Consider the following 25,875-nt stretch of genomic DNA (forward strand, 5'->3'; position numbering starts at 1 on the left):
GAGAGAGAGAGAGAGAGAGAGAGAGAGACAGAGAGAGAGAGAGAGACAGAGAGAGGGCAAACTGGGGAGTGGAAGAGAGAGGCAGAGAGAATCCCAGGCAGACTCCGCACTCAGCATAGAGCCTGGTGTGGGGCTCAAACTCACAAACTGTGAGATCATGACCTGAGCTGAAAGCAAGAACTAGATGCTTAACCGACTGAGCCACCCAGGCACCCCACTGGTGAGGTGTATTGATGGCTCTAATATTCTCTGAAGTGCATTAAAACAAGATGGATGGATGGGTGGGTGGAGAAATGAACAGATAATAAGTAAATGGTAGAATTTAGGTGATTTGGTATTTGAACACTGACTTTAAAATTCTTTCAACTTTGTTACATCTAAAAAAATTTTTTTAATGTTTTATTTATTTTTGAGAGAGAGAGAGACAGCATGAGCAGGGGAGGGTCAGAGAGAGAGGGAGACACAGACTCTGAAACAGGCTCCAGGCTCTGAGCTGGCTGTCAGCACAGAGCTCGACACGGGGCTTGAACCCACTAACCATGAGATCATGACCTGAGCCGAAGTCGGACGCTTAATCGACTGAGCCACCCAGGTGCCCCAACTTTGTTACACCTAAAAACTTTCAAAATGGAATGTTAGAAAGAAGTATGCATGGTAGGTCAGCATTACAAGAGACCACTGGGCCCATAGGCACAGGCATATGTTGGTTGCAAAAGGTCTTAAAATCCAGGAATCTCTCAGGAAGACAAACTCACCTTATCTTTATAAGTATCGGGCAGTGATTTGGCTGTCTCTGTATCCTCAGGCAGATTGATATAGAATCCCAGGACATCTCCCTGTCCATAGCCAGAAGAGTAGTGTTTGCCAATTGACTGGTGGAACTTGGTTCCCTTTTTGCTCCTCCACGAATAGCTAAATTTATCATAACCTAAGGGAGCCTGGAGGTTACCTATCCCAATAAAGAGATACGCAGGAAATCAAAAAGATTGTAAATCGACTCTGGTTTACTAAGAGAAAAAATTCGACTCCTTTTCATTTTATTTTTTTGGTCAGTTTTGCAAAATTGCTGACAAACTATTTCTCACAAGCAAAGAATTAAAAAATAATTCTAGGAATTGCAAACCACCCAATCCTTCCAGAGTGAATTGTGTGCCCTTAATCCAATAAGCCGAAAAGCTATGAAGCACAGCCAGACAGTCTATACCTTCCCACCTGCGGTGATGTCCTCACAATCGCTCCTACTTACCTAAGGGCTGGGACCAACCCAGTCTGGCAGCCGTGTCTGGTGGCATCTCATCCACTGTGATTTCAAAGTACCAGGCACCCTTCCGCACCCCATGAGAAGCCCGGACCATGGAGTAGCCCTTCTCGCCGACCACAGTCAGCCGGTCATCAGAGATCTTTAACTGGGGAGCTGCAGTGTGGAGATGAAAACACAGGCCGGCATCTTACTGGAGGCTCTTAGAGATGATTGCCACAAAACCCGGAGTCTCCTACACTCCAGTAAAACAAAGTAAAAAATCAGAAATACCAGAGCGGGGATCTGAAGTTCAGGCGTTTCAAAATCTCCACATAAGATACAGCCGAAGGAGAGAGGAAGAAAATGGAAGAAAGAGGTCAGATAACCTAGTTTCTATTAAATGTGATATTTGAGATTACAGGTTAGAATTAATTATTCTGGTCTACGACCATACCACCCTGAAAGCGCCCAATCTCGTCTGATCTCAGAAGCTAAGCAGGGTCCAGCCTGGTTAGTACTTGGATGGGAGAATTAATTATTCTGTCTATTTCCTAAAATATAACAAACGAACTGTAACGTGCTTGGATCCTGATTTGTATAAACTGCCCTTGTTTTGTTTTGTTTTACAACACTTATTCATTTTTGAGAGAGACAGAGCAGGAGCAGGGGAGGGGCAGAGAGAGAGAGGGAGATAAAGAATCTGAAGCAGGCTCCAGGCTCTGAGCTGTCAGCACACACCCCAAAGTGGGGCTCGAGCCATGAACTGTGAGATCATGATCTGAGCAGAAGTCAGACACTTAACTGACTGAACTACCCAGGCACCCCCTTCTGCCTTTTTTTTTTCTTTAAGTAAGTTTTAGGCCCAGCATGGGCTTGAACTCATGACCCTGGAATCAAGTCACATGCTCTACCTACTGAGCCACCCAGGCGACCCTGTGTAAACCATCCTTTAAATGACTTGATGGGGCGCCTGGGTGGCTTAGTCGGTTGAGCGTCCGACTTTCGCTTGGGTCATGATCTCGCGGTTCGTGGGTTTGAGCCCCACGTCGGGCTCTGTGCTGACTGCCAGCTCAGAGGCTGGAGCCTGGTTCAGTCTGTGCCTCCCTCTCTCTCTGNCTCTCTGACCCTCCCCTGCTCACGCTGTCTCTCCCTCTCTCTCTCCTAGAAATAAATAAAAAACATTAAAAAAAAAAAAAATTAAATGACTTGATATATTGGGGCGCCTGGGTAGGCTCAGTCGGTTAAGCATCCGACTTCAGCTCAGGTCATGACCTCACAGTTTGTGGGTTCGAGCCCCACATCAGGTTCTGTGCTGACAGCTCAGAGCCTGGAGCCTGCTTCAGATTCTGTGTCTTCCTCTCTCTCTGCCCCTCCCCCACTCATGCTCTGTCTCTCTCTGTCTCAAAAATTAAAGAAAAAAAAAAAAAAAGACTTGATATTTTAGGGGGGCCTGGGTGGCTCAGTTGGTTAAGCATCTGACTCTTGGTTTTGACTCAGGTCATGATCTCACAGTTTGTGGGTTCAAGCAGCACTGGGATTCTCTCTCTCTCCCTCTCTCTCTTTGCCCTTCCTATGCTCTCTCTGTCTCTCAAAACAAGTAAACTTATAAAATTAAAAAAAAAAAGACTTGATATTTTATTTTGAAACTTCCAATTTGGAATGTTAAACTTCCAAAAATAGTACCATCCCTCATTCATATGCCCTTCCCTCAGCTTCCCCAAGTGTTAACACCACCAGTGGTATAGCCATAACACAATTATCAAAACCAGAAAATTAATACAATGTTATTAACTAATCTATAGATCATCTTCAAATTAAGCCGATTATCCTAATAATATCCTTTTTCTGTTTCAGGATCTAACCCAACATCCATATTTCATTTAGTTGTCATGTGTCCTTAGTTTCTTCCAATCTGGGACAGTTCAAGTCTTTCGTGACCATGACATTTTGAAGAATACTGGTCACTTTCATTTGTAGAACGTCCCTCAATTAGGTTTGTCTGATGTTTCCTTCTGTTTAAGTCCAGGTTATGCTTTTTGTAAGAAATATCACTGAAATAAGGCTGTGCTTCTCAGTGCATCATATCAGGAAGCAGATGATGTCAAAATGCTGATACTGTATTAAATTTTGATCACCTGACTGACGTGGTGCCTTACACGTTTCTCCAGTAGAAAGTTACTGTCTTCCCTTTGCAAATAATAAGTGTTTTGTGAGGAGATAAAAAGATATTTCAAGGAAATCTGATTATGGAATGAATTCAGATGCTAGCAAGGAATGATCTATTTTGTTAAGTGTGATAATAGCATTGTGGTTATAAAAGAAAATATTCATAGTTTTTAAGAGTATGTAGGGTGAGGGGCGCCTGGGTGGCTTAGTCGGTTAGGCGTCCGACTTTCGCTTGGGTCATGATCTCGCGGTTCGTGGGTTCGAGCCCCGCGTCGGGCTCTGTGCTGACTGCCAGCTCAGAGCCTGGAGCCTGTTTCGGTCTGTGACTCCCTCTCTCTCTGGCCCTCCCCTGCTCACGCTCTCTCTCTCTCTAGAAATAAATTTAAAAAACCTTAAAAAAAAAAAAGAGTATGTAGGGTGAGATTTACTTCTTAAAAATTCAGGAAAAAAGAGAGATCCAGAAATAAACAAACAGATAAAAATATGACAAAAACTTGATGATTATTAAATCTGGGAGAAAATAATATGACGATTCATTCTATTCATCTTTTTACCTTTGTGTATAGTTTGAAACTTTACTACAAGGTCATTATGTAAAATAAGGGGACAATCTAAACCAATGGAAAGGATATCATGACTTGGAAGTGAAGAAAAAAATGACAAAAGATAGAGCATTTCCAGGTGGTATAGGTTGATTTTATCAACGTAGAAACATCACAAATCCAATTAACACTTAACTGAGGAAAAAGTATCTGAAAATGTTTGTTAACACTAGAAGCTGTCTGAATCCTATTGGAGGAAGCACAAAATTTAGATTAGCTCTAGCTTTTATAAAGGCCTTTACAATTTACAAAGTACTTCTACAGGTAGACAGGCAGGTAGGCAGACTCTGCACCCCTCAACTACCATGCCTACTATGCAGATGGAGGAGATTATGTGGCTGTTCTAGATCACGCCAAAGGTCAGTGCGGCCCGGCTGACAGTGGCAGAGATTGAAAAGCCCAAGCCCTGCTCTCTTTTGGTTATGCCACAATGGTGTCGGTACCAGGCAGCTACAAGGATAGCCTGTGTAAGTTAAATGCACATTGTTTAGCAGAACTTTCTTAGGTATCTGGCAAATTCTACCTTCTCAAATACAAATAATTTCATCCTTTACTCCTTCCTGAACAATTCCACCCTAAAATCACTAGGTAGGGGCTGAGCAAGGCAAGTGTTCAGGATACAGTAATAAAACACTAAAGGATTTACCTCCTCATAAAATACTTATAGGGAAAAAAGCTAACTTTACAGTGGCTAAAGCCAGCAGATACCACCTTAGCAAAATGATCAAAGAGGACATCATCAGTAATGTACCACCTGACAGGATGCAATATGAAGAACACAGCATTTTAATTATATTTCTGTCAAAGATGCAGAATTGAATTGAATCCTGGGTATTCAAGTAGAAACTCAAACTGAGGTATATTCTATAAAACAAGTGGCCTCTAATTTCCAAAAGCTTTAAGGCTGGGGTATCTGGGTGGCTCAGTCAGTTAAGCATCTGACTCTTGATATTGGCTCAGGTGGTGATCTCATGGTTGTTGAGTTTGAGCTCTGTGTCGGGCACTGTGCTGACAGAGCAGAGCCTGCTTGGGATTCTCTCTCTCCCTCTCTGCCACTCGCCTGTTCACACTCTCTCTCTTTCTCAAAATAAATAAAATTTAAAGGAAAAAAAAAAGCTTCAAGGTCATCAAAGTCTAGGAAAGACAGAAAAACTATTCCAGATTGAAGAAGACCTGACTCAAGACAACTAAATGCAGCACACAGTTCTCAAATGCATCCTCTGATATCATCCAATAATGATATTGGATCAACTGGAGAAACCTGAATATGATCTGAGCATCATCAGATGGTAGTTAATTAGTGTTAATTTCCTGTCTGATGGGTATATACTGGTTCTGTAAGAATGTGAAAGTTTAAAAAATATCCACTACTTCTTTGATACTCTTCCTTTTTAGAGGTGAAGCCTAATTTCCCTCCACCAGAGTGTGGGCTGAAGTTAGAGACTCACTTCTTTTTATTTTTTTGATGTTTTATTTATTTCTGAGACAGAGAGAGAGACAGTGTGAGCAGGGGGCTGTCAGAGAGAGAGGGAGACACAGAATCTGAAGCAAGCTCCAGGCTCTGAGCTAGTTGTCAGATCATGACCTGAGCGGAAGTCAGAGGCTTAACTGACTAAGCCACCCAGGCGCTCCTAGAGATTCACTTCTAACAAATAAAACAAAATTAAAGCAACTATCTAACTTCAAAGATAGGTTATAGAAGACACTCAAATGCTCTGCTCTGTTGGATCACTTGCACCAGGAGAACTTTGCTTCCAGGGTGAGGGCAAGTAAGAAGTTTATGGAGAAAAGGCATCTGTCAAAGCAAAATGAGTGAGCCATCTTGGAAATAAATCTTCCAGCCTCTGTCAAGTCCTTAGAGATGGCAGGTCTATCTAAGAGCCTGACTTCAGCTGCATGAATTCTCCTGAGCCAGACCACATAACCAAGCTGCTCCCAGATTCCCAACCCTCAAAAACCGTAGAAGATAATGAACATTTGTAATCTTAGGCTGCTAAGTTTTATGGTAATTTGTCAAGCGGCACTAAATAACAACAGAAGGATAATGTCCTTGCTTGTAAAAAATACACAATCAAGTTCTCAAAAACCAGAGGGCATCATGGCAACTTATTCTCTCTTTTTTTAAACTTTTTTTTAATGTTTTATTTCTGAGAGAGAGAGAAAGACAGCATGCGCAGGGGAGGGTCAGAGACAGAGGGAGATACAGAATCTGAAGCAGGCTCCAGGCTCTGAGCTGTCAGCACAGAGCCCCAACGCGGGGCTCAAACCCACGAACCCTGAGATCATGACCTGAGCCGAAGTCAGATGCCTAACAGACTGAGCCACCCAGGTGCCCCAATGGCAACTTATTCTCAAATGGTTCAGGAAAAAAAAAGAAAAAAGTTTGGTACTGTTCCTAGAGCTTTTAAAAAAAAATTTTTTTTTAGTGTTTATTTTTGAGAGAGAGCGTGAGTAGGCAAGAGGCAGAGAGAGAGGGAGACAGAGAATCCGAAGTCAGCTCCAGGCTCTGAGCTGTCAGCACAGGGCCCAATGTGGGGCTAGAACTCACAAACTGCGATATCATAACCTGAGCCGAACTCGGACACTTAACCAACTGAGTCACCCAGGCGCCCCTTTTCTTACAACTTTTTTAAACATCCAAAATTATTTCAAAATAAAAATGTCAAAAGATACAATATAGATTTATCATTAATTTTTATAAGGCTCAGCATGAATAGCATAAACAGCAAGCACCCGTTGCTATTCTAAATATTAAATTCTAACAGATTAATTAATTGACTATTAAGGCCAGTGTTCTTTTTCTCCCCTCCTCCAGAATTAAAACTGTAAAGTATATGAAACAAGACAAATCTCACTTCTTAAAACCTGAAGTCACTTATTTGGCCCTTCCCTACTTCCCCTACTAGTAAAGTATGCTCATCACGGTGAGAAGTCAGATAATCCACATATAATGGACATCACACCATGGAATTACATTACTTCACTTCCAAATGACCAGCATCAATACATGTGTCTAGTTATTAGCACTAAATCAAGAAATAATGGGCTTCCAATAAACATACGACCTGTTTGGATCCAATTCAAAGAAACAATGGAAAGAAGTGTAGTTTAACAACCATGGAAATGTGAATGTGGACTGGGTATTAGATCATTAAGGAAGGAATTATTATTCATCTTATTTAGGAATAATAATGGTATAATGGTTATATTTTAAAGAATCCTTGTTAGATACAAATACTGAGGTATTTATCAGTGGACAAATGCTATTTGGAACTTGCATTAATTCTCTAGAAAAACAAAGACAAAATTCATAAGGTACACTTGCCTAAAAGTAGTGACTTTATTTTTTAAGTAGTGAGTTTATTTAAATTCACTTTCACATTCTAAAGGATAATGACAACTATTCTGAATAAATCATGTCATTAAAAGAGCTACTAAACATTGAAGAGTTTTGAGTGATAAAAAAGTCATAAAATTGAAGTCAACTGACAAACTAGAAGAAAATGTTCACAATATGTACCACACACAAAAGGTCAACATCTGTAGTATATAAAGGGACACATAATTCAAAAGATAATGACTACGTATATATTTGCTTCTCTTTTGCTCCAGTAATTCTACTTCTGGAATTCTACCTTGAAAATATACCAGCAACAATACAAAAACACACATGCTCATGGTTATTCAGTCTTTTTGTGACTGCAAAATACTGGAAACAATCTAAGTGCCCACAGAATGGCTGAATAAACTATATACGTCCACATAATAGAGAATCACAAAGCTAAAAAAACAGAAAACAATTAGGATGATCTCTTCAAAGTGAGCACTTTGCTTCCCACAGTGCTGTGAAGTAACAGCATGAAGCAAAATGCATAATAGTATGCTGCCCTCCATGTATGAAAAAAAAGAGATAAAAGGAAATACACATCTATCTGCTTATTTGTGCAGAAGAAATACAGCAAAGATAAACTAGAAACTAAAGAGACTGGTTACTTATAAAGAATAGGTGAGGGGGAAAAACTGGGAGTGAGAAGCGGTTGCAGGGATGAAGAGTGAGTGACACTTTGCGTTAACCTTTTCGTACAACATTAAACTCCTGGAAACACATGAACGTTTCACATACCCTTCACATAACCTCCCTGAAGTGCGCGCACATGCACACACTCACTCACTCACTCTCTCTCCCCCTCCCCTGAAAGAGGTAGGAAAACCTAAAAAAGCATTCGCACACTAACAAATGAGCCTATTATAAATGAGAAACACAAGCACACTGAGGGAGTTGGGGGAGAATGGAATGAATCTAAGTTAACAGTAACTTGATGGGACATTGCAAGGCTACAGACAAAGAGCTGCACATGAACACTGTAAGCAAGCTCGTGAAGGCTTCTCATAGAGGCTGGCAATTCTGAAACTATGCTGTGTGCGTATGAGAAATGCACCCACAAGGGAAAACACTATAGAGAGAGAGTCAGGTTTCTCACAGTTGGACGTGACAAAGAAGGAAAGGTGAAGGGCTAGAACAAGGCTGCAGCGCTTGATGGGGAACCAAGCTCTAGGTGCAAACCCAGGATAGCCCTGTACGTATATGCATCAGTTGATATATGTGTAATTTCCTACTTCTGCCCACCGAGGGAGTCTAGGAGTGACACCCAGGGAGCATACCTAACACTTAGGTCTGTATTTCTGAATATCGTTTTCCAACCAAAGGAACCAAGACTCTTCAGAGAAACAGCATATACTTGGCCTGGGGCATGGAAAATACAAGATAAGCCAGGAACATTTTGTGATGCCAGAAAGTAAAGAAGTACTTAAAAAAAAAGAAAGATGAGATTCATCTAAAAAACCCAGGACCTAACCTAAAGAAGCTTCCAATGGCCAGAGCGAGAATAATTTGAGCAACTAGATAAAGTATACCCCAACAGAATAAAATAAATATCTGAGCTCACACTGATATAAATAATCAAGTAAATAACAAATGGAGAAGGAAGAAATATAAAATCATCAGGCAAACATCACATTAATAATCACTGCAGGAAAGGTCCACTGAAGGGCACTAAAATTAGTGAGCAAAGCTTTATGAACAGAGTGTCTTTCCTCCAGATACTTATTAACACAGAGGTAAAGAGAGAAAGCCACAGAAACCACCTTAACCAAATGATCATGGTCAAGATAACCAATATTAAGACATAGCCACAGCATGACCCCCATGAGAGGATTCAAGGAGGACTCGTTTCTATAGTGTTCCTCGAAAATATGCATAACCTCAGTTTAATCATGAGAAAAAGTTAGACAAACACTCACTGAGGAATATTTGACAAAATCCCTGATTAACACCCTAAAATAGTGCCACAGTCATGGTCAAGACCAGCAAGGACTGAGAGACCTGGGAAAGGCAAAAGACTAAGAAATTGGGAGATCCTAGGAAAGAGGCATTATTGGGGGAAACTAGTGAAATGTAACTGAAGTCTTTAGCTTCATTAACAGCATTCACTAACGTTCACTTCCTGGTTTAGACAACTGCACTGTCAATCCTGTAAGATGTTACCATTAGAAGCTTGAGGAGGGATACAGTAAAACCATTATTTTTGTAACTTTACTGTAAGTTTAAAGTTAGTTCAAAATAGGGGCACCTGGCTGGCCAGTCAGTAAAGCATGCAACTCCGGATCTTGGGGTTGAAAGTTTGAGCCCCACACTGGGTGTAGAAACTACTTAAAAAATAAAATTAAAAAAAAAATAGTTAAGTTCAAACTACAAAGTTTTAAACACCCATATATAGGGCGCCTGGGTGGCTCAGTTGGTTAAGCGTCCGACTTCAGCTCAGGTCATGATCTCACGGTTTGTGAGTTTGAATCCCGCATCAGGCTCTGTGCTGGCAGTTCAGAGCCTGAAGCCTGCTTTGGATTCTGTGTCCCCCTCTCTTTCTGCCATACCCCCGCTCACACTCTTGTCTCTGTCTCTCTTAAAAATAAATAAACATTAAAAAAAAAAACCATATATATATATAAAAGGCTAAAGCTTATAAAAAGAGGCAAATTGTTTCTTGCATGTTCTAGCAGAGTCTAGTTAGAACTGGGGACAGGGGAGTGGTAACAGACTGACATGTATGTCTAATTCTAGACTGGACAAAGCTGAGGACAGTATTCAAAGAAACATCTGGGTCCAAATGAACATATTTTTTAAAAGGTGTTTTTAAGTTTTTTTTTTTTGAGAGCGAGAGAGAGAGAGAGAATCCCAAGCCACCCAGGCACACACACACCCCCCAGCACCCAACATGAGTATTAATATCTTACATACCTCGATCATGTAGGGCTAACAAAACCCGTTCATACAGACAGGCTCTGTAGAGGTCTCCAGGAATAGGCTTTCCTGCCCAGCAGTCAAGTTCAAGCTTCTCAGGGTCAGGGGCATGGGGATCAGGCTCAGCTAGGATATACCGATAGCCATCTTTGTTAAACGGGTGTTCCAAGGGGTAGCCGTGAGGGGGAAGGCGCTGAGCAGAAAACAAAGGGTCACTGCAGAAAGGAAAAAATAGTATCAAGAAACTAAAACCCCCTTAGCTCAAATGCCTTCAATTCTTTAAGAAGGACATCTAATTTATTAGATTTCAGCAGGAACACATGCAATTTCACACATGCTTTTCAGTGCTCAGAGGATCCTGCCCTCTACAGGTAAAACAGGGAAATGAAAAGGATTTGCTTTTAAATTTAGCAAAGTAGTTTTTGGTCTAATTACTCTAGTCTGTAGGAATATCTGTGAAAAGGAGGCAGTATACCATAAGGGAAAGTAAGGAAGACGGGGAACAAGGGCGATTTCCTTTAATATGTTAATTATTAAAAACCAATGAACAGAGACTCAGAGATAAGAGTAGGAGTACTTACTGTCTCGCCAATTTAAATAAGAAAAGACCAGGATTTATTGAACAAAGCCAAGGCAAGAAGCATGAGGGCAGAGGCACAAAGATGAAGTAAAAGATCTAAAGTTCAATACTGGGACCACTCCCTTTCCTCCATCTATCCTTTCTTGAATCTTTTATTTATTTTAAATCTTTTTTTTTTTTTTAATGTTTTATTTATTTCTGAGAGAGACAGACGCAGCGTGAGCAGGGGAGGGTCAGAGAGAGAGGGAGATACAGAATCCGAAACAGGCTCCAGGCTCTGAGCTGTCAGCACAGACCCCGACACAGGGCTGGAACCCACGAACCACGAGATCATGACCTGAGCCGAAGTCAGACGCTTAACCGACTGAGCCACCCAGGCGCCCCTATCCTTTCTCGAGAGTCTTAATAGAACTTTACTCCTCAGGTGATTGGCCCCAGGGTGCTGCCCCAGTGCTCCTCTAACAATGTGTAAAATGAGATTCCTAGCCTGGGATTATTTTATCCTTCTAAGTGCTCAAGATTTCAGAAAAAATGGACACGCTTTTTAATCTCAGACACCTGAGCTACTGCAGGGTACAGCTCTGTTCCCTCTGATAGGCTGTGCCAGCACCAAAGAATGGTCTAACAGTGGTGAGTGCAAGTGGGTGTTCTGCCCACCTCCGGGCCTTCTTGGTGGTCCCTGTGGTACCTCCATCTTGCTGTTTGCGCTTCGCTCCTCTTCCTTTTCCACTGCTTCCTGCTGCAATTCCCCCTTTGAAGAGAAAGCAGATCACTTTCAATGAGCTGTCATAGAAGCTTCATGCGAATGTGGAAATTCCATGGTGACTACCACTCCCAATGTGCATTTGTGTAACACCAGACACAGGAGGATTTCCTTCCTGAAAGCATATTGGGGTTTCACCCTGGTTCTGAAAGAGTCAGCTGAGGGTCTCACAGCTCAGAACACTGGGTCCTGGCAGCAAGCTCAAATGAACCTGGCACTAATGACACCTGCATTACATATTCAACCTTCCTTTCTGAATGAACTACAACTACTGGTCCACTTTCTGAAGATGTGACACAAATGCATTTTCACTCATTGAGATTCCAAACACCCACATCTAAAAACAACTGCAAGGATAAAATTTTTTTCCACCCAAATCAATACAAACATCCACAAAAAATATCCTCACTGTAAGTAGATGTTCACTCACTTGAACTATGCAGAAGATATTCCATAAACATAATAAAGGCACAGTATCTGCTAAAGCACTTAACTTGAATATCCAACAAGACAAAGGTACAGAAAACATAGAAAACAGAAACGAAAATACTAAAAAGGTGTTTCTCTCCAGTGCTACTAGGTATCCACTCTGGTTGTTCATGACCCAAGTAGAAAGGCTTTAAATTTAGTAGGCAACTTTTACAATTATTAAGATTGTGTCAATGCATAAAATTCAGGTTAGACTAACCTAGCTTGTGGAATTAAGAATATCAATAGACGATTTACATATTTTATACATAAAATAAATTAGTAACATACTACAGCCACAAGGAACACTACCTAGTGACTTCTGAAATAGGTACTTTGAAGTTTTTGTCCAGTTCTGTCTTTCCTCTCAATTTGTTTTTCCGTCTGCCAGAAAATGTCCCTGAACTGCAGGAAAACACCTTTATGGTAACAACTGCATAGAGTACTGTATCTTAATTTGGGGCAAGCTTGGAAATTCTCAGCAGTTCTGCTGGAATAAAAAGGATCAAGACATTGAGAGCAGGTCATATTCTGCATATACAGGACCAGACTGATGCAGAACTTCCTTTTGTGAACACACCATGTATTATTCCTATTTTTCATAAAAAGGTTTAATGTTAGCACTGTTGCAATATCAATTTGTGTTTCTGTTACCTTAAAAAACTATGAATTCTTATTATTATTTGTATTTTAATTAATAAAAGAGAAGTTTTAGATCCATCTTGAACGAGCTATATTAAGGGACTGCTGGCCATGTTAGGCAGAATATGACAACGTACAAGCTTTTAATTACTAACATTCAACTGGAACTAGTTTCATATCAAGTGCTATTGCCACCATTTTCACGATGCTTTAAAATTTTAATTTAGTTTTAGCTTCTACCACAACTCAGCAAAAAGCATTTTCCAAACCACATAATACTTAAGTCTGAGAGGATGGAAGAAGACAGAGGAGGAATTCACCTCCAAAAGAGGCTCCACCTGTAAGAACAGAAGTGGCACCATGTATTTGTCACATTTTAACAATTAAAAGGGGAAAAAATGGTGTAAAAAGATAAACAATACAGTTCACTTTTTCCAACCCGTCTTAGAATATTAGTAACAGTGGAAATGATTACACATTTAAGATGCTACTGCACCAAAGGACAAGTTAATGTCGCCAAGTGTTAGGTGAATAGCTAGCTGCCTCCCAGCTACCCCAATCTTTATTAGATCACGTTAGTAATGAAGTCCACTCCTGTCACTAGGTGGGTTACTGCAGAAAAACATCTATAGCTAGTGATCGGTACAGAAACACAGTCATGGGAATAAGCTGAAGTTTCAGGGCAAGAACAATTAGAAGATGGGCAAAGGAAATCTGCTGAATAACAGATGAATTAGTAGTAAGAGAGAACAACCGAATCTACACTGGGTGTCAGTGATAAGGATATAGATGGGGAGTCTAAGATAAACAGTAAATCTGACATTAAACCTATACTTTGTTTTGTGCTAAATCTGTTTCACTTAAGACCAAACTGTGGTGTAAAGGGACAAAAAGCTCTCCACTACCATCTGTCATATCTTTGGCTAGCTTCCCATAACTGAGTTTTGGACTTTAAAGCATCTTTGTAAATAGCCAGTTAAGAGTCAACCCAAAGGATGCCCAATTCTAGGCATATTTAGATCCAACAGCTTACACATATTTCATCAAGACATTTCAACACTTACCGTTTAGATTCCCACTTGTAGATACAGCACTGCTTTGTTTTTGGTTGTCATAAGCAGGACCAATGTTACTAAGATCCTAGAGGGAAAAATATTCAGTTATAAAGGGAGGCTATGTAATCAAATCTATCTGGTAATGCTCAAAAAACCAGGAAATTCTAGTAGAATGTGAATCAAAACTGACAATCCTAAGAAGCCTGAAATTTACAAGGTTCCAAACCTGGATGCCTCAGAGATCAGCAAGTGACATGTGTGAGGGCAGGCCAAGTATAAGGATTGAAGTGGTTAACAGTGAATTGGGAGTGGGGGTGTTGGAGCAGGAGAGGGCAAACAGGAGTGCCTAAGAGCTATTGTCTCAACCCCCGCTCTCCCCCTTGGGAATTCAGGCCCATTGTAATCAGATCTTCTCATCTGAGAAGAAAAGACAGAAATCTCAATTTCTGCCCCCAGCATATTAAGTCTACAAATGCTTGACTGTCTACCCTATGAAAACTCTAGCTAATCTGATTCCCACGAGCCTGTTCTGTAGATGTTGCCTGACCGTGGATAAGGCTAGCCAAGACCACAGTACACAGGGAATTCCTGCAACTGCAAAGAAGGGACCAGGAGTGAACAAAAGTAACCTCTGTGAGGACACGCCCCAAGATACCCCCACCCCACGTCATCATCCTTTATGCTGCTCTTTTTTGAACAAGTGTCCCATGAAGAGGCTTGACTCCTTAATGTGAAGGCCCATAAAGGAGGACACCTCCTTTTGTCCCTATATCCAATCAGCATACTCCATTCAACCTACATACCACCCCATGACGTCCTGACTCTTACCCTTTGGGAAGGCCGATTTGAGACATTTTCTCTGGTTTCCTTGCTTGGCACCCTGCAATAAAACCCTTTCTGCTACAAAGCTGGTGTCAGTGTTTGGCTCACTGTGCATCATCAGGCAATGGGTCCTCATACAGTAACATTTCTGGGTAAAACCTTGAAGTTTCAGTGCTGGCAGATCAAACATTTCAAGGCACAGATGATAGATTTGGCCTCCTGAGAAGCCAAATGTGACCTCTGCCATTGAACAAAGAGTGGAAATTTTCTTTTTCCTCATGTTATGCTAGATACACAAATTCTTCACCACAAGTTTTTCTTAATAACAAATGTTTTTAAGAGTAAAATTTGAGGGTTGCCTGGGTGGCTCAGTTGGTTGAGCGTCCAACTTTGGCGCAGGTCATGATCTCACAGTTCGTGGGTTCGAGTCCTGCATAGGGCTCTGTGCTGACAGCTCAGAGCCTATAGCCTGCTTCAGATTCTGCGCCTCCCTCTCTCTCTGTCCCCCACCCCCCACCCTGCTCACATACTCTCTCTCAAAAATAAATATTAAAAAAAATTTTTTTAAAGAAAGTAAAATTTGAGATGGAAAGAAAATTAGAAATAACTTAGCACAGCATATTTATGTTTTGGGTGAGGAAATTAAAGTTAAAAAAGATTAAAATGATATGCAAAAGATTGTAACGTTAAGGGGAAGAACCACAACTAAAACACTAGTCTCCTGGTTTAAGGTGAGGGCTTTTCCCCCACACACATGGGAATAACTGCTTATTTGGGGCCCACCACGTTAGGGGCCTGGAATGAACACAACAAATGGACAAATGTGAACAAAACCTGATTCTGTCTCCAAATCAAAAGGGAACTATAAAGTACCTGATCCAAAAGTCCAAATTTGGGATAATCCTCTTCTGGATCCTTACTTCCGGGATCAGGATGTTCTTTTACTAAGAATACATCTCTTTCTTTACTCTAAGAGGAAACAGTATATTAGTGTTACTGGAAATTTTATACTTCAGAGTACTACCGAATGGATGATCAACCAGCAACTCCAATTCCTAAGTGTAATCTCCCCAAATGACAGTATTGCTTTTCCCTCTGATTAGAAAACACATGACCATCAAAAAATTCAAACAGAGAAACTTGAAGAAAGGAGAGCCAAAGTCCTCCGGAATCCTCCCTCTCCCCCGACCTCACAGAGATAAGCACTGTTAACAGCTTGCTGTGGGCTTCTCCCCCATGTGTTCTCTTTAATTCTAAGGATAATAATGTTTAGAACAGTGTTATTTGTTTTTGTTTTTAAATCAAAGGAAAAAATAGCCTGCAATGTCAATATAAAATTACACTTGCAGAAGCACAGCGGACAAAGGTTTCTGTGTCGTGTATAAAATGACACTGATGTTCACTTCAGACACAATCTTGTGATTCTGTGAAAACTATTAAACTTTATAATCAGGGATACCTCACTCTCCAAGATTTAAAACTAAGCTGTTCTCATTTTCTTAGTCATCACGTCATTTTAGTGAGACTAAAGCCAATTTAATACTTACAAAGAACACGGATTTTCGAAACGTCAAGTCTGATCATTCTGGTCTACTCACCATAGTTTTAACAATGTTATTTGGCCAGGTCATTTTCCCAGGTCTCTGTCTGGTTGTCATGCACTCCCAGTATTTATCAATAAATGGTATGATATCCTAATTTTAAAAACAAAATATATTAAGATTTCTATAGTTACTTTCAAAGTTATACTCACAAAAAAGGAAAGAAAACTGCAGCATTTTCAGAGCTTGTCAGAATCAAGAGAAAAATCCATATTTAGTCTTTTCATGATTAGACATACATAATTGCATGCAAATGACATACAGATCGAGAGGAATTTCAAATAAGCATATACAAGTCTTAGCCACAGAGGGCTTCCAATCCAGTTGGAGAGAAAGATCCACCCCGTTCTCTTGGGTGCCATTTGGACAATGACTCCCAAGTGATTCTCTCTCTTGTTTTACCTGCTTCCAAAATCTCTATGTGGTCATCCCAAAGGCACCTCAAACTTGCTACAAAATTAAACTTTGTATCTCATCTCACAAAGCTGCTCCGCATATCTCTATCATGACAAAACAAGTATCTGAGCTTGACCTTGACATCGACCTTCCTCCACTCTCACCATTCTGCCAAAGTCCACCAGAGTTAGAGTCTACCACCAATACCTTCCACCACTTAGTTCCGCGAAAAAAAAAATCTTTAACAAAAGGAACTATTTGGGGCACCTGGCTGGCTCAGTCAGTGAAGTGTGTATCTCTTGATCTCAGGGGTGTAAATTCAAGCCCCATGTCAGATGTAGAGTTTACTTAAAAAAAAGTTTTCAAATGAATAAAAAGTAAAAGGAACCAGGGTTGAATCAGGGAAAGTAGAAGGGAAGCCTGGAGTATTCTATTGTTCCACAAAGTAAGGAAGAGTTCAAAAATTGATAAGGACATATCAAAAAGTATCAAGTGTCAGACTGAATGGGACTACACTGATCAAATCTGAGCACCAGAAACCAGAAACCCACAAACTGGGGCACCTGGATGGTCCACCACTCAGGTCATGATCTCACAGTTTGTGACATCAGCCCTTCGTCAGGCTCTGTGCTGAGTGTGCAGCCTGCTTGGCATTCTCTGTCTCTCTGTCTCTCTCTCCTCTCTTCTATGACTCCCGATGTGATACAAGGAAAAACATACACTATACATAAACTATCTACATGATATTCTTGCCGAAAATGTTTAACCTGAACTCGATCATGAGGAAACAATCAAACAAATTCAAACTGAGGAGAATCATGCCAAACAACTGTCTAGGCTCCTCAAATTTTAATTTAAATGTGAGAGCAGACTGGGATGCCTGGCTGGCTCAGTTGGAGAAACACACAACTCTTGATCTCAGGGCCATGAACCCCATGTTGGGTGTAAAGATTACTTAAATAAATAAACTTTATAAATAAATAAATGTATGTATGAACAAAAAAAAAAAAAACCCACAAAAAACAAAGCAAAATAAAGTCAGGAACTGTTTTAGATTAAAGACAAAAAAGACATTACAGAGGCGCCTGGCTGGCTTGGTCAGTAAAGCATGGAACTCTTGATCTCAGGGTTCTAAGTTCCAGCCCTATTTTAAGTAGGGCGTGGAACCTACTTAAAAAAAAAAAAAAAAGAGCGAGAGAGCAAGAGAGATATTGTGACTGAATGTAATGTGTGATCCTTGCCTGGATCCTGGAAAGAGGAAAATGCTATGAAGGATATTAAAATGATAATTAACAATGAGGAAATACAATTATATATTTTATATAAAAAATAAAAACCATATATTAGTAGTATTATATCAGCATTAAGTATGATCACTGTATTGTGGTTATGAGAAAATACTGGGTACAGTTAGTCTCATATAACTTAGGGAGAAAGATAGAGATATGGGGAGATAGAGCAAATTCAGTTAAATATTAATAACTGGCAAATCTAGGAAAAGAATTATCAGATGTTCATTGTACTATCTGAATTTTTCTAAGTTTGAAATTTTCAAATAAGAATTTGGGGTAGAAAAGAAACAAAACAAGAAAAAAGCCAAATCTAATCATAGCACATCTCTACTGCAGGAAATAAAAAGGGGGTGAAAGGGCCGTCTGATTACTCCAATCTACAGGTATAAGTCCTAACTTCTAGTCAGTAGAAAAGCCCTTGCAGGTCTGATCCCAACTATATTGGTCTCACCATACACCCTATGTCAGTGTCTTTCAAACTGTAGATTGCAATCAATTAGTAGGTTATAAAATCAATTTTAAGTCAAAACTAGCACTGACTAGAATAGAAAATAACAGAATGCAGAGGGAAAAGCCTGGAGAGTAAGCACGATTTGGTGAAAAAATTTTTTTAAGTTTATGTTGAAAGGAGGTGTATGTGCACACACGAGAGGGAGAGAGAGAATCCCAAGCAGGCTCTGCGCTGTCAGACGGAGGGCTCAATCTCACGGACCATATCTCACAGACCAAGATCATGACCTCAGTGGAGATCAGGAATCAGATATGTAATGGGGCGCCTGGGTGGCTCAGTCGATTGAGCTTCCGACTTCAACTCGGGTCATGATCTCGCGGTTTGTGAGTTCGAGCCCGGCATCGGGCTCTGTGCTGACAGCTCGGAGCCTGGAGCCTGTTTCGGATTCTGTATCCCCCTCTCTCTCTCTCTGACCCTCCCCTGCTCATGCTGTCTCTCCTTCTCTCTCAGAAATAAATAAAACATTAAAAATTAAAAAAAAAATCAGATATGTAACCAAGTGAGCCACCTTGGCATCCCTGTTTGGTGAAATTTTTGATTTTGCTTATTTATTTTTTAAGATTTTATGTTTTATTTTTATATTTTTTGAATTTTAAAAAATATTTATTACTTATTTTTGAGAGAGAGCAAGGGCAAGAGCGAGAGCAAGAGCGACAGAGAGAGCACACAATGAGGGGAGAGGACAGAGTGAAAGAGAGGGAAAGAATCAGAAGCAGGGAGAATCCATGCTGTCAGCACAGAGCCCAAAATGGGGCTTGATCTCATGAACCATGATATCATGACCTGAGCTGAAATCAAGAGTCAAACACTTAACCAACTGAGCCATCAGGCGCCCCTAAAGACTTTATTTTTTAATGTTTATTTATTTTTGAAAAACAGAGAGACAGAGCATGAGAAGGGGAGGGGCAGAGAGAGAGGGAGACACAGAATCCGAAGCAGGCTCCAGGCTCCGAGCTGTCAGCACAAAGCCTGACGTGGGGTTCGAACTCACAAACCGCAAGATCATGACCTGAGCCGAAGGCGGCACTCAACCAACTCAGCCACCCAGGTACCCACTAAAGATTTTATTGGGCTCAAACCCACAACTCCAAGTTAAGTATGCTCTACTGACTGGCCAGCCAGGCACTCCTTGTTTCAGTTTAAATGAATGTATACTAGGCACAATGTAAACTCCATTGTTCTAAGATTTATTTTATTTTTTTTTATTTCTAGGAGAGAGGCTCACACTGGGGAGGGTCAGAGAGAGAGGGGAGTCACAGACTGAAACAGGCTCCAGGCTCTGAGCTGGCAGTCAGCACAGAGCCCGACGCGGGGCTCGAACCCACGAACCGCGAGATCATGACCTAAGCGAAAGTCGGACGCTTAACCAACTAAGCCACCCAGGTGCCCCGTTTTAATTTTCATATTTTCTTACCATGAATCATAGTAGCAAAGACTCATGGGTGGGCTAATCCAATTTTGAGTCCTGACTTTAGTTGTGTGATTTTGGAGTTTAATAATAAAGGATAATTCGTTTAAATAAAAAGTATGTAAAAACTTACCCTCTTCTTTCCTCTGACAGACTCTAATAATCATCTATAAAAATAGCTAAACTGGGCTGAGAAGGTTCACCTCAAGATCTGATTTTTTTTGTTTATTTTTGAGTAATCTCTATGCCCAATGTGGGGCTCACACTGAAGACCCTGAGATCAAGAGTTGCATGCTCTACTGACTGAGCCAGCCAGGCAGCCCCTTAAGATCTGATTTTTTTTTTAGTTTGAAAAAGATAGAGACAGCACCGATAAGGGAGGAGCAAAGAGAGAGGGAGAGAGAATCCGAAGCAGGCTGTCAGCATGGAGCCCGACGTGGGGCCTGAACTCACAAAACCATGAGATCATGACCTGAGCCGAAACCAAGAGTCAGACGCTTAACTAACTGAGCCACTCAGGTGCCCCAAGATCTGATTATTGAGGGACAGACATTTGTTTGCTTCTATATAAAGCCAACCAAAACTATTGAAAGATTCCCTGAACTAACAGCTAAGCCAAGTGACATAATGTGCACATACTAGGAAGTTAGGAAATCACATGAAATCAGTAACAACCACTGAATCTATAGTCATATATTCATAAAAATTGGGGGGAAAGTACTCATTGTTCAAGAGTATATTTAGAAGTTCCACCTGATTCTTTGGCATAACTGCGATTACATTAATTTCTTCTCTACCTTATCTTTGGAGAACATGGTTTTTGGATGTTCATCTTGTGTTCGGGACTGCCAAGTTAGGTTGGCCAAAGCACTAAGGCACATTTCTTTCAAGTCTGTTAAAAACAAAAAGGAAGGAAAAATTATCTATAGTATTGTATCTGTATCACCTAAAGGATATTCAACTAGGTGGTTCACAAATGAACAATTAAAGCGGCAAAAAAAAGAAGAAGAAAAAAACCCAAAAAAACCCAAAACAAGAGTCATGATTTGACCTGAAATGGACCATAGCCTTTATTTGGAGCTAAACCCCAATGTAACTTCTACTGGCCACCAGGCAGGAGTTCCCTGATCCTGCTAAGCCCAAATCTCTTTTCCTTTGCAGACACCCAGAGGACAATTCTGCAGCACTCCTGAGTTTGTCCTTACTTGCTTGCTTCCGGAGGAAATAGGTATTCCCGCTGTGATGGCACACGTTGCAGTGAAAACTATAGTTGGTCATGAAAGGCAGACAGGATCTGCAGAACAGCCAGAGTAAAAAATTAGTGAACTTCTAAATACACATTTCTTATAAGAAGTCAATCAACTGAATCGACAGGGATCCCTTCCCTATAGTGAAAATAATAATGTTAATATATTAATATATTGTTAAACTTAAAAAGGTCACCAAAACCAACATAGGGCTTATATTTTTACAAATATCTGGATATTTCTGTTAAAATATTTAATAAGATACTGCTTACAACAGTAGATAATTCAGCACCAGGAAGGTATCACTGGTACCTTGTCCAAGCTAGTTTATCATGGTATTTGAGCATCTAAAGAGAGTATGCCAGGCCAGTGTGGAAGACAAAGTAATCTCCTTTAATATCACTACATTCAAATATCTGTGTGTAAATTATACTTAAATATACACAGTTCTATAAACGTATGCATGTAAATTACACTTAATACTTAAATATCTCTTTAAAGGACCAATAACACTGCTGGAAAAGGCAGACAGAAGATTTGACAAGATTTTTTTTTTTTAATTTTTTTTAATGTTTTTTTATTTATTTCTAGGAGAGAGAGAGAGACAGCGTGAGCAGGGGAGGGTCATAGAGAGAGGGAGACACAGAATCTGAAACAGGCTCCAGGCTCTGAGCTGGCAGTCAGCACAGAGCCCGACGTGGGGCTCGAACCCATGAACTGCGAGATCATGACCTAAGTGAACGTCGGACGCTTAACCGACTAAGCCACCCAGGCGTCCCAGATATGACAAGATTAATTTTAAAAATGTAAGTAATTATTCAAGAAGACAACACATAAGTCACAAAACATTACTTGTATCAATACCAAAAGAATCCTACAAATGATAATTAGTCCAGGAAAGTTTTAAGGATCCAAGTATAACTTCAGACTTAAAAGTTAGAAAAGATTTTTGGAGAACCTAAGTTATGAACTAGATTTGGGAAGAGGAGTTGGTTTTCTTTTCTCTAAGTGAACTATAGGGGCGCCTGGGTGGCTCAGTTGGTTGGGCGTCCGACTTCAGCTCAGGTCATGATCTCACGGTTCGTGGGTTCAAGCCCCGCGTCGGGCTCTGTGCTGACAGCTAGCTCAGAGCCTGGAGCCTGTTTCAGATTCTGTGTCTCCCTCTCTCTATGACCCTCCCCTGCTCACATTGTCTCTCTCTCAGAAGTTAAAAAAAAAACCATCTAGGTGAATTATATATAGAGATGAGAAAGGCTAACTAGGGAGCAGAGGGGCAAACTGTTGTAAACAAGTTTGTCCCAGAAAGGGGACTTGGGGAAAAAAAAAAAAGGCTTGAAAGGTAGAAAGTGCAAGGAGCCATGTGGAGTTGGGTTTTTTCTGTGGGTAATAGGAACTCCTTGAAGGGGAAGTGGCATGGTTAAAATTCTTAATGACAGGATGGATCTGAAGGAAGAGATTAGAAAAAGTAAATGTAGGGGCACTTGGGTGGCTCAGCTGGTTAAGCATCAGACTCTGGATTGCAACCCACATTATAGTCACGGTTAGTGAGTTTGAGCCTGGAGTTGGGTTCTGCACTGACAGTGCAGAGCCTGCTTGGAACTCTTTCTCTCCCTCGCTCAGCCCCTCGTCTACTGCTAAGAAAAAAATAAAAATAAAAAATAAAGGATGTTCTTTGTTATTTATGTGTTTTGCAAATATTTCTCCTTGCCTAGAATGTACCTTTTTGCTTTCTCTTTTTTGTCTCTGTAATTTTTTTTTAAGTTTATTTATTTTGAGAGAGAAAGGGAGCACATGTGCACAAGCAGGGAAGTCTGAATGTGGGGACTCGAAGTCCCCAGCTGTGAGATCATGACCTGGGCCCAAATCAGGAGTCCCACGTTGAACTGACTGAGCCATCCAGGAGCCCCTCCGTAAGATGCTTTTGTAGCAGTTCCAGCAGATGGTAAAGGCCTCACCTAGGGTGAAATAATGAAAACAAAAAGGACAAGCCCATATACAAGAGAAAAAAAATTGGTAAAGCCTGGTGACTGATTAGATTGGGGGGGCAGGAAGTGAAAGGAGTTCTAACAACTAAGACTATTTGTATCACAAAGATGAAATCTCAGAAGTGAGTTTGGGGGCCAGTGAAAACTTGTCTGTACTGTATAAGAGGACCCTATTCTTTTTTTTTTCTTAATTTTTAAAAAATGTTTATTTGGGGCGCCTGGGTGGCTCTGTCGGTCAAGTGGGTCAAGTGTCCGACTTCAGCTCAGGTCATGATCTTGCAGTTTATGAGTTCAAGCCCTGCATTGGGCTCTGTGCTGACAGCTGAGCTTGGAGCCTGCTTCATATTCTGTGTCTCCCTCTTTCTCTCTCTCTGCCCCTGCCCCGCTCGCACTCTGTGGTCTCTCTCTCAAAAATAAATACACATTAAAAAAATTTGGGGGGGTCTGCCTGGGTGGCTCAATCGGTTGAGCATCCAACTTCAGCTCAGGTCATGATCTCTCGCTTCGTGGGTTCCAGCCCCGCATCAGGCTCTGCTTACAGCTAGCTCAGAGCCTGGAGCCTGTTTCAGATTCTGTGTCTCCCTCTCTCTCTGAACCTCCCCTGGTTACGTGCTCTCTCTCACAAATAAACAAAAAACGTTAAAAAAAAATTTTTTTAAATAAAAAACAATTTTTTGGGGGCGCCTGGGTGGCTTAGTCGGTTAAGCGTCCGATTTTCGCTTAGGTCATGATCTCGCGGTTCGTGGGTTCGAGCCCCACGTCGGGCTCTGTGCTAACTGACAGCTCAGAGCCTGGAGCCTGTTTCAGAGTCTGTCACTCCCTCTCTCTCTGACCCTCCCCTGCTCACGCTGTCTCTCTCTCTCTCTCTCTCTCCTAGAAATAAAACATTAAAAAAAAAATTTTTTTTTAAACAATTTTTTAAACATTGTTTCTTAGGTCACCAATCACATGTTAATTAGAATATTAGCATTTCTAAAGTCCACTACAACTTTTTAACTAGAAAGCATACAATGTATTATAAAGGAAGGCCCCACCCAAGGAGGAAGAATTTCAGAATAATGCAGCCTTCTTTTGAGGCAGTCTCCTCTAAATTTACTTGCACAATACGGACCATATAAAACACCAAGGAGAGCCAGCAGTACAACCATTTCCATAGGCTGTGTGTCAATATCAAACGCATACTAGCTGTTGGCTGATCCCTACAATAAACCAAAAATCCTTTTACTCTCAATCAATCATAAAGTGACTTTAATTCATTAAAAGAGGTAAAAGATAGGAAATATGTTTTACTGAGAAGTGAACACAGAATACTTAAACGGAGTGAGTTTGAAGCCAAAAGGGAAAAAAGGATGGCTCAAGCATGAAGAGGCACTGGTCATCTCAAATTTTTGACAACAGGCTTTGTCCACCATATATACCAACCCTCTTCCCAAAATCCATAACACCAAATACAACATTCAAATGATACTGTCCTGTAACTGTTTATATAATGCTTTGTAATTGATGGTTTCATCTCCCAACCAGGTTGTAAGCTCAAAGCAGGGAGAATACCTATCATTGTACCTATTAGGTTGGCCCTCAACAGACAGAAAACACATTTAGATTATTAAAACAATTCTTGATTCAAATCCTACTATTCACTGAACACGGGTTAGAAGACATAGGCAATAATAGGCGTTTACATTTGCCTACAATTATTCAACTGTTGAACACACTGAGCTTTATTTTACAAAGTGATTCTTAAAAAGACAACAAAAAATACTCACGAGGTATCTATGCCAAAGGTGTCCGCTGTGAACCATTTTGTACAGATGCCACATTGCAGCTCTACTTCTCCCAACTGTCGGCCATTCTCTTCATCCACGGAGCCTGCCTGAGTATCCATCACCTCTGAAGTATCTCCAGCACCTTCCTGTGTCCATAGATCAATTAGAGAATCAGGTCAGTTGACCCTACTGCATTTGAACTCACTTAAAAGAAATTTTTTTAAATGGGGCACCTGGGTGGCTCACTCGGCTAAGCACAGCTCAGGTCATGATCTCACCGTCTGTGGGTTTGAGCCCCGAATCCGGCTCTGTGCTGGCAGCTCAGAGCCTGGAGCCTGCTTCAGATTCTGTGTCTCCCTCTGTCTCTCTCTACCCCTCCCCCATTCATGCCCTGTCTCTCAAAAATGAATAAACATTAAAAAAAACCAAACTATTTTGCCTTGCATACATCCAAAAAGAAATACTTACTAGTGTATCTTTTCCATTAGAGGATTCGGTCTCCAAACCACCACCTACGTCAACTGAATTTGCATCCCTAGAAGATAATGCAAGCACTCAAGTAAGAAATTTCAAGGGAAACAACCTCAAAACTCCTATGCCTAAAGAGAAGTACAGCTGAACTTCACACTCCTGCAGCTTTTTCAACTACACCTATTCTCAGCCTGGGTGCCCAGGGTTAGGAAGGATATAACCAAGACAGACGCAGGCCCATAGGACAGAGGGAAGCCTAATCTGTCCTTACAGACATATCTACACGAGGTGGAATTAGTCCTGGGGGAGGTTCGCATAGACGCAGCTCTCCCACTCTTTTCTGAGGAACCGGTTACTTCTTCCAGTCCGGCAATGCAAAGTGATTTCTTCTCTAGGATATCTGAGGGGTTCCTGCTAGAAGAGTGAGCTACCGGTCCCCCCAAGAGCCTGAGAGAGCACAAGAACCTTGACTCTGACGAACCGCGAAAGGTAAGGAAAGGGGCGTAGTTACAGATGCAACCCAGACGGGAGGGAGTAGGGGACTGGCCAAGCGGCGGGCGGG

The 25,875-nt window shown here is 41.0% G+C and overlaps 1 protein-coding gene across 3 annotated transcripts in view; it reads right to left on the reverse strand.

The window, feature by feature from the left end:
- ASH2L (ASH2 like, histone lysine methyltransferase complex subunit) overlaps window positions 1-25,875 on the reverse strand; it is a 32,290-nt gene that overhangs the window by 6,076 nt on the left and 339 nt on the right. The window contains exons 1-13 of one of the 3 annotated variants that reach the window (XM_077769515.1): window positions 25,779-25,816; window positions 25,311-25,377; window positions 24,843-24,988; window positions 21,050-21,138; window positions 20,642-20,736; window positions 16,235-16,330; window positions 15,510-15,605; window positions 13,824-13,899; window positions 13,080-13,097; window positions 11,544-11,637; window positions 10,304-10,521; window positions 1,247-1,414; window positions 756-949 (exon numbers count right to left, since the gene is read on the reverse strand). In XM_077769515.1, the coding sequence (XP_077625641.1) occupies window positions 756-949; window positions 1,247-1,414; window positions 10,304-10,521; window positions 11,544-11,637; window positions 13,080-13,097; window positions 13,824-13,899; window positions 15,510-15,605; window positions 16,235-16,330; window positions 20,642-20,736; window positions 21,050-21,138; window positions 24,843-24,961 (1,263 nt within the window). In that variant the 5' untranslated portion in view covers window positions 24,962-24,988; window positions 25,311-25,377; window positions 25,779-25,816. Of the gene's footprint in view, window positions 1-755; window positions 950-1,246; window positions 1,415-10,303; window positions 10,522-11,543; window positions 11,638-13,079; window positions 13,098-13,823; window positions 13,900-15,509; window positions 15,606-16,234; window positions 16,331-20,641; window positions 20,737-21,049; window positions 21,139-24,842; window positions 24,989-25,310; window positions 25,378-25,778; window positions 25,817-25,875 lie in introns of those variants that run through there. The other 2 variants (XM_077769513.1, XM_077769514.1) reach the window with 2 other exon arrangements.

This window comes from Crocuta crocuta, unplaced genomic scaffold, assembly GCF_008692635.1.
Source record: "Crocuta crocuta isolate KB4526 unplaced genomic scaffold, BGI_CrCroc_1.0 scaffold698, whole genome shotgun sequence".
Lineage (NCBI taxonomy): Eukaryota > Metazoa > Chordata > Mammalia > Carnivora > Hyaenidae > Crocuta > Crocuta crocuta.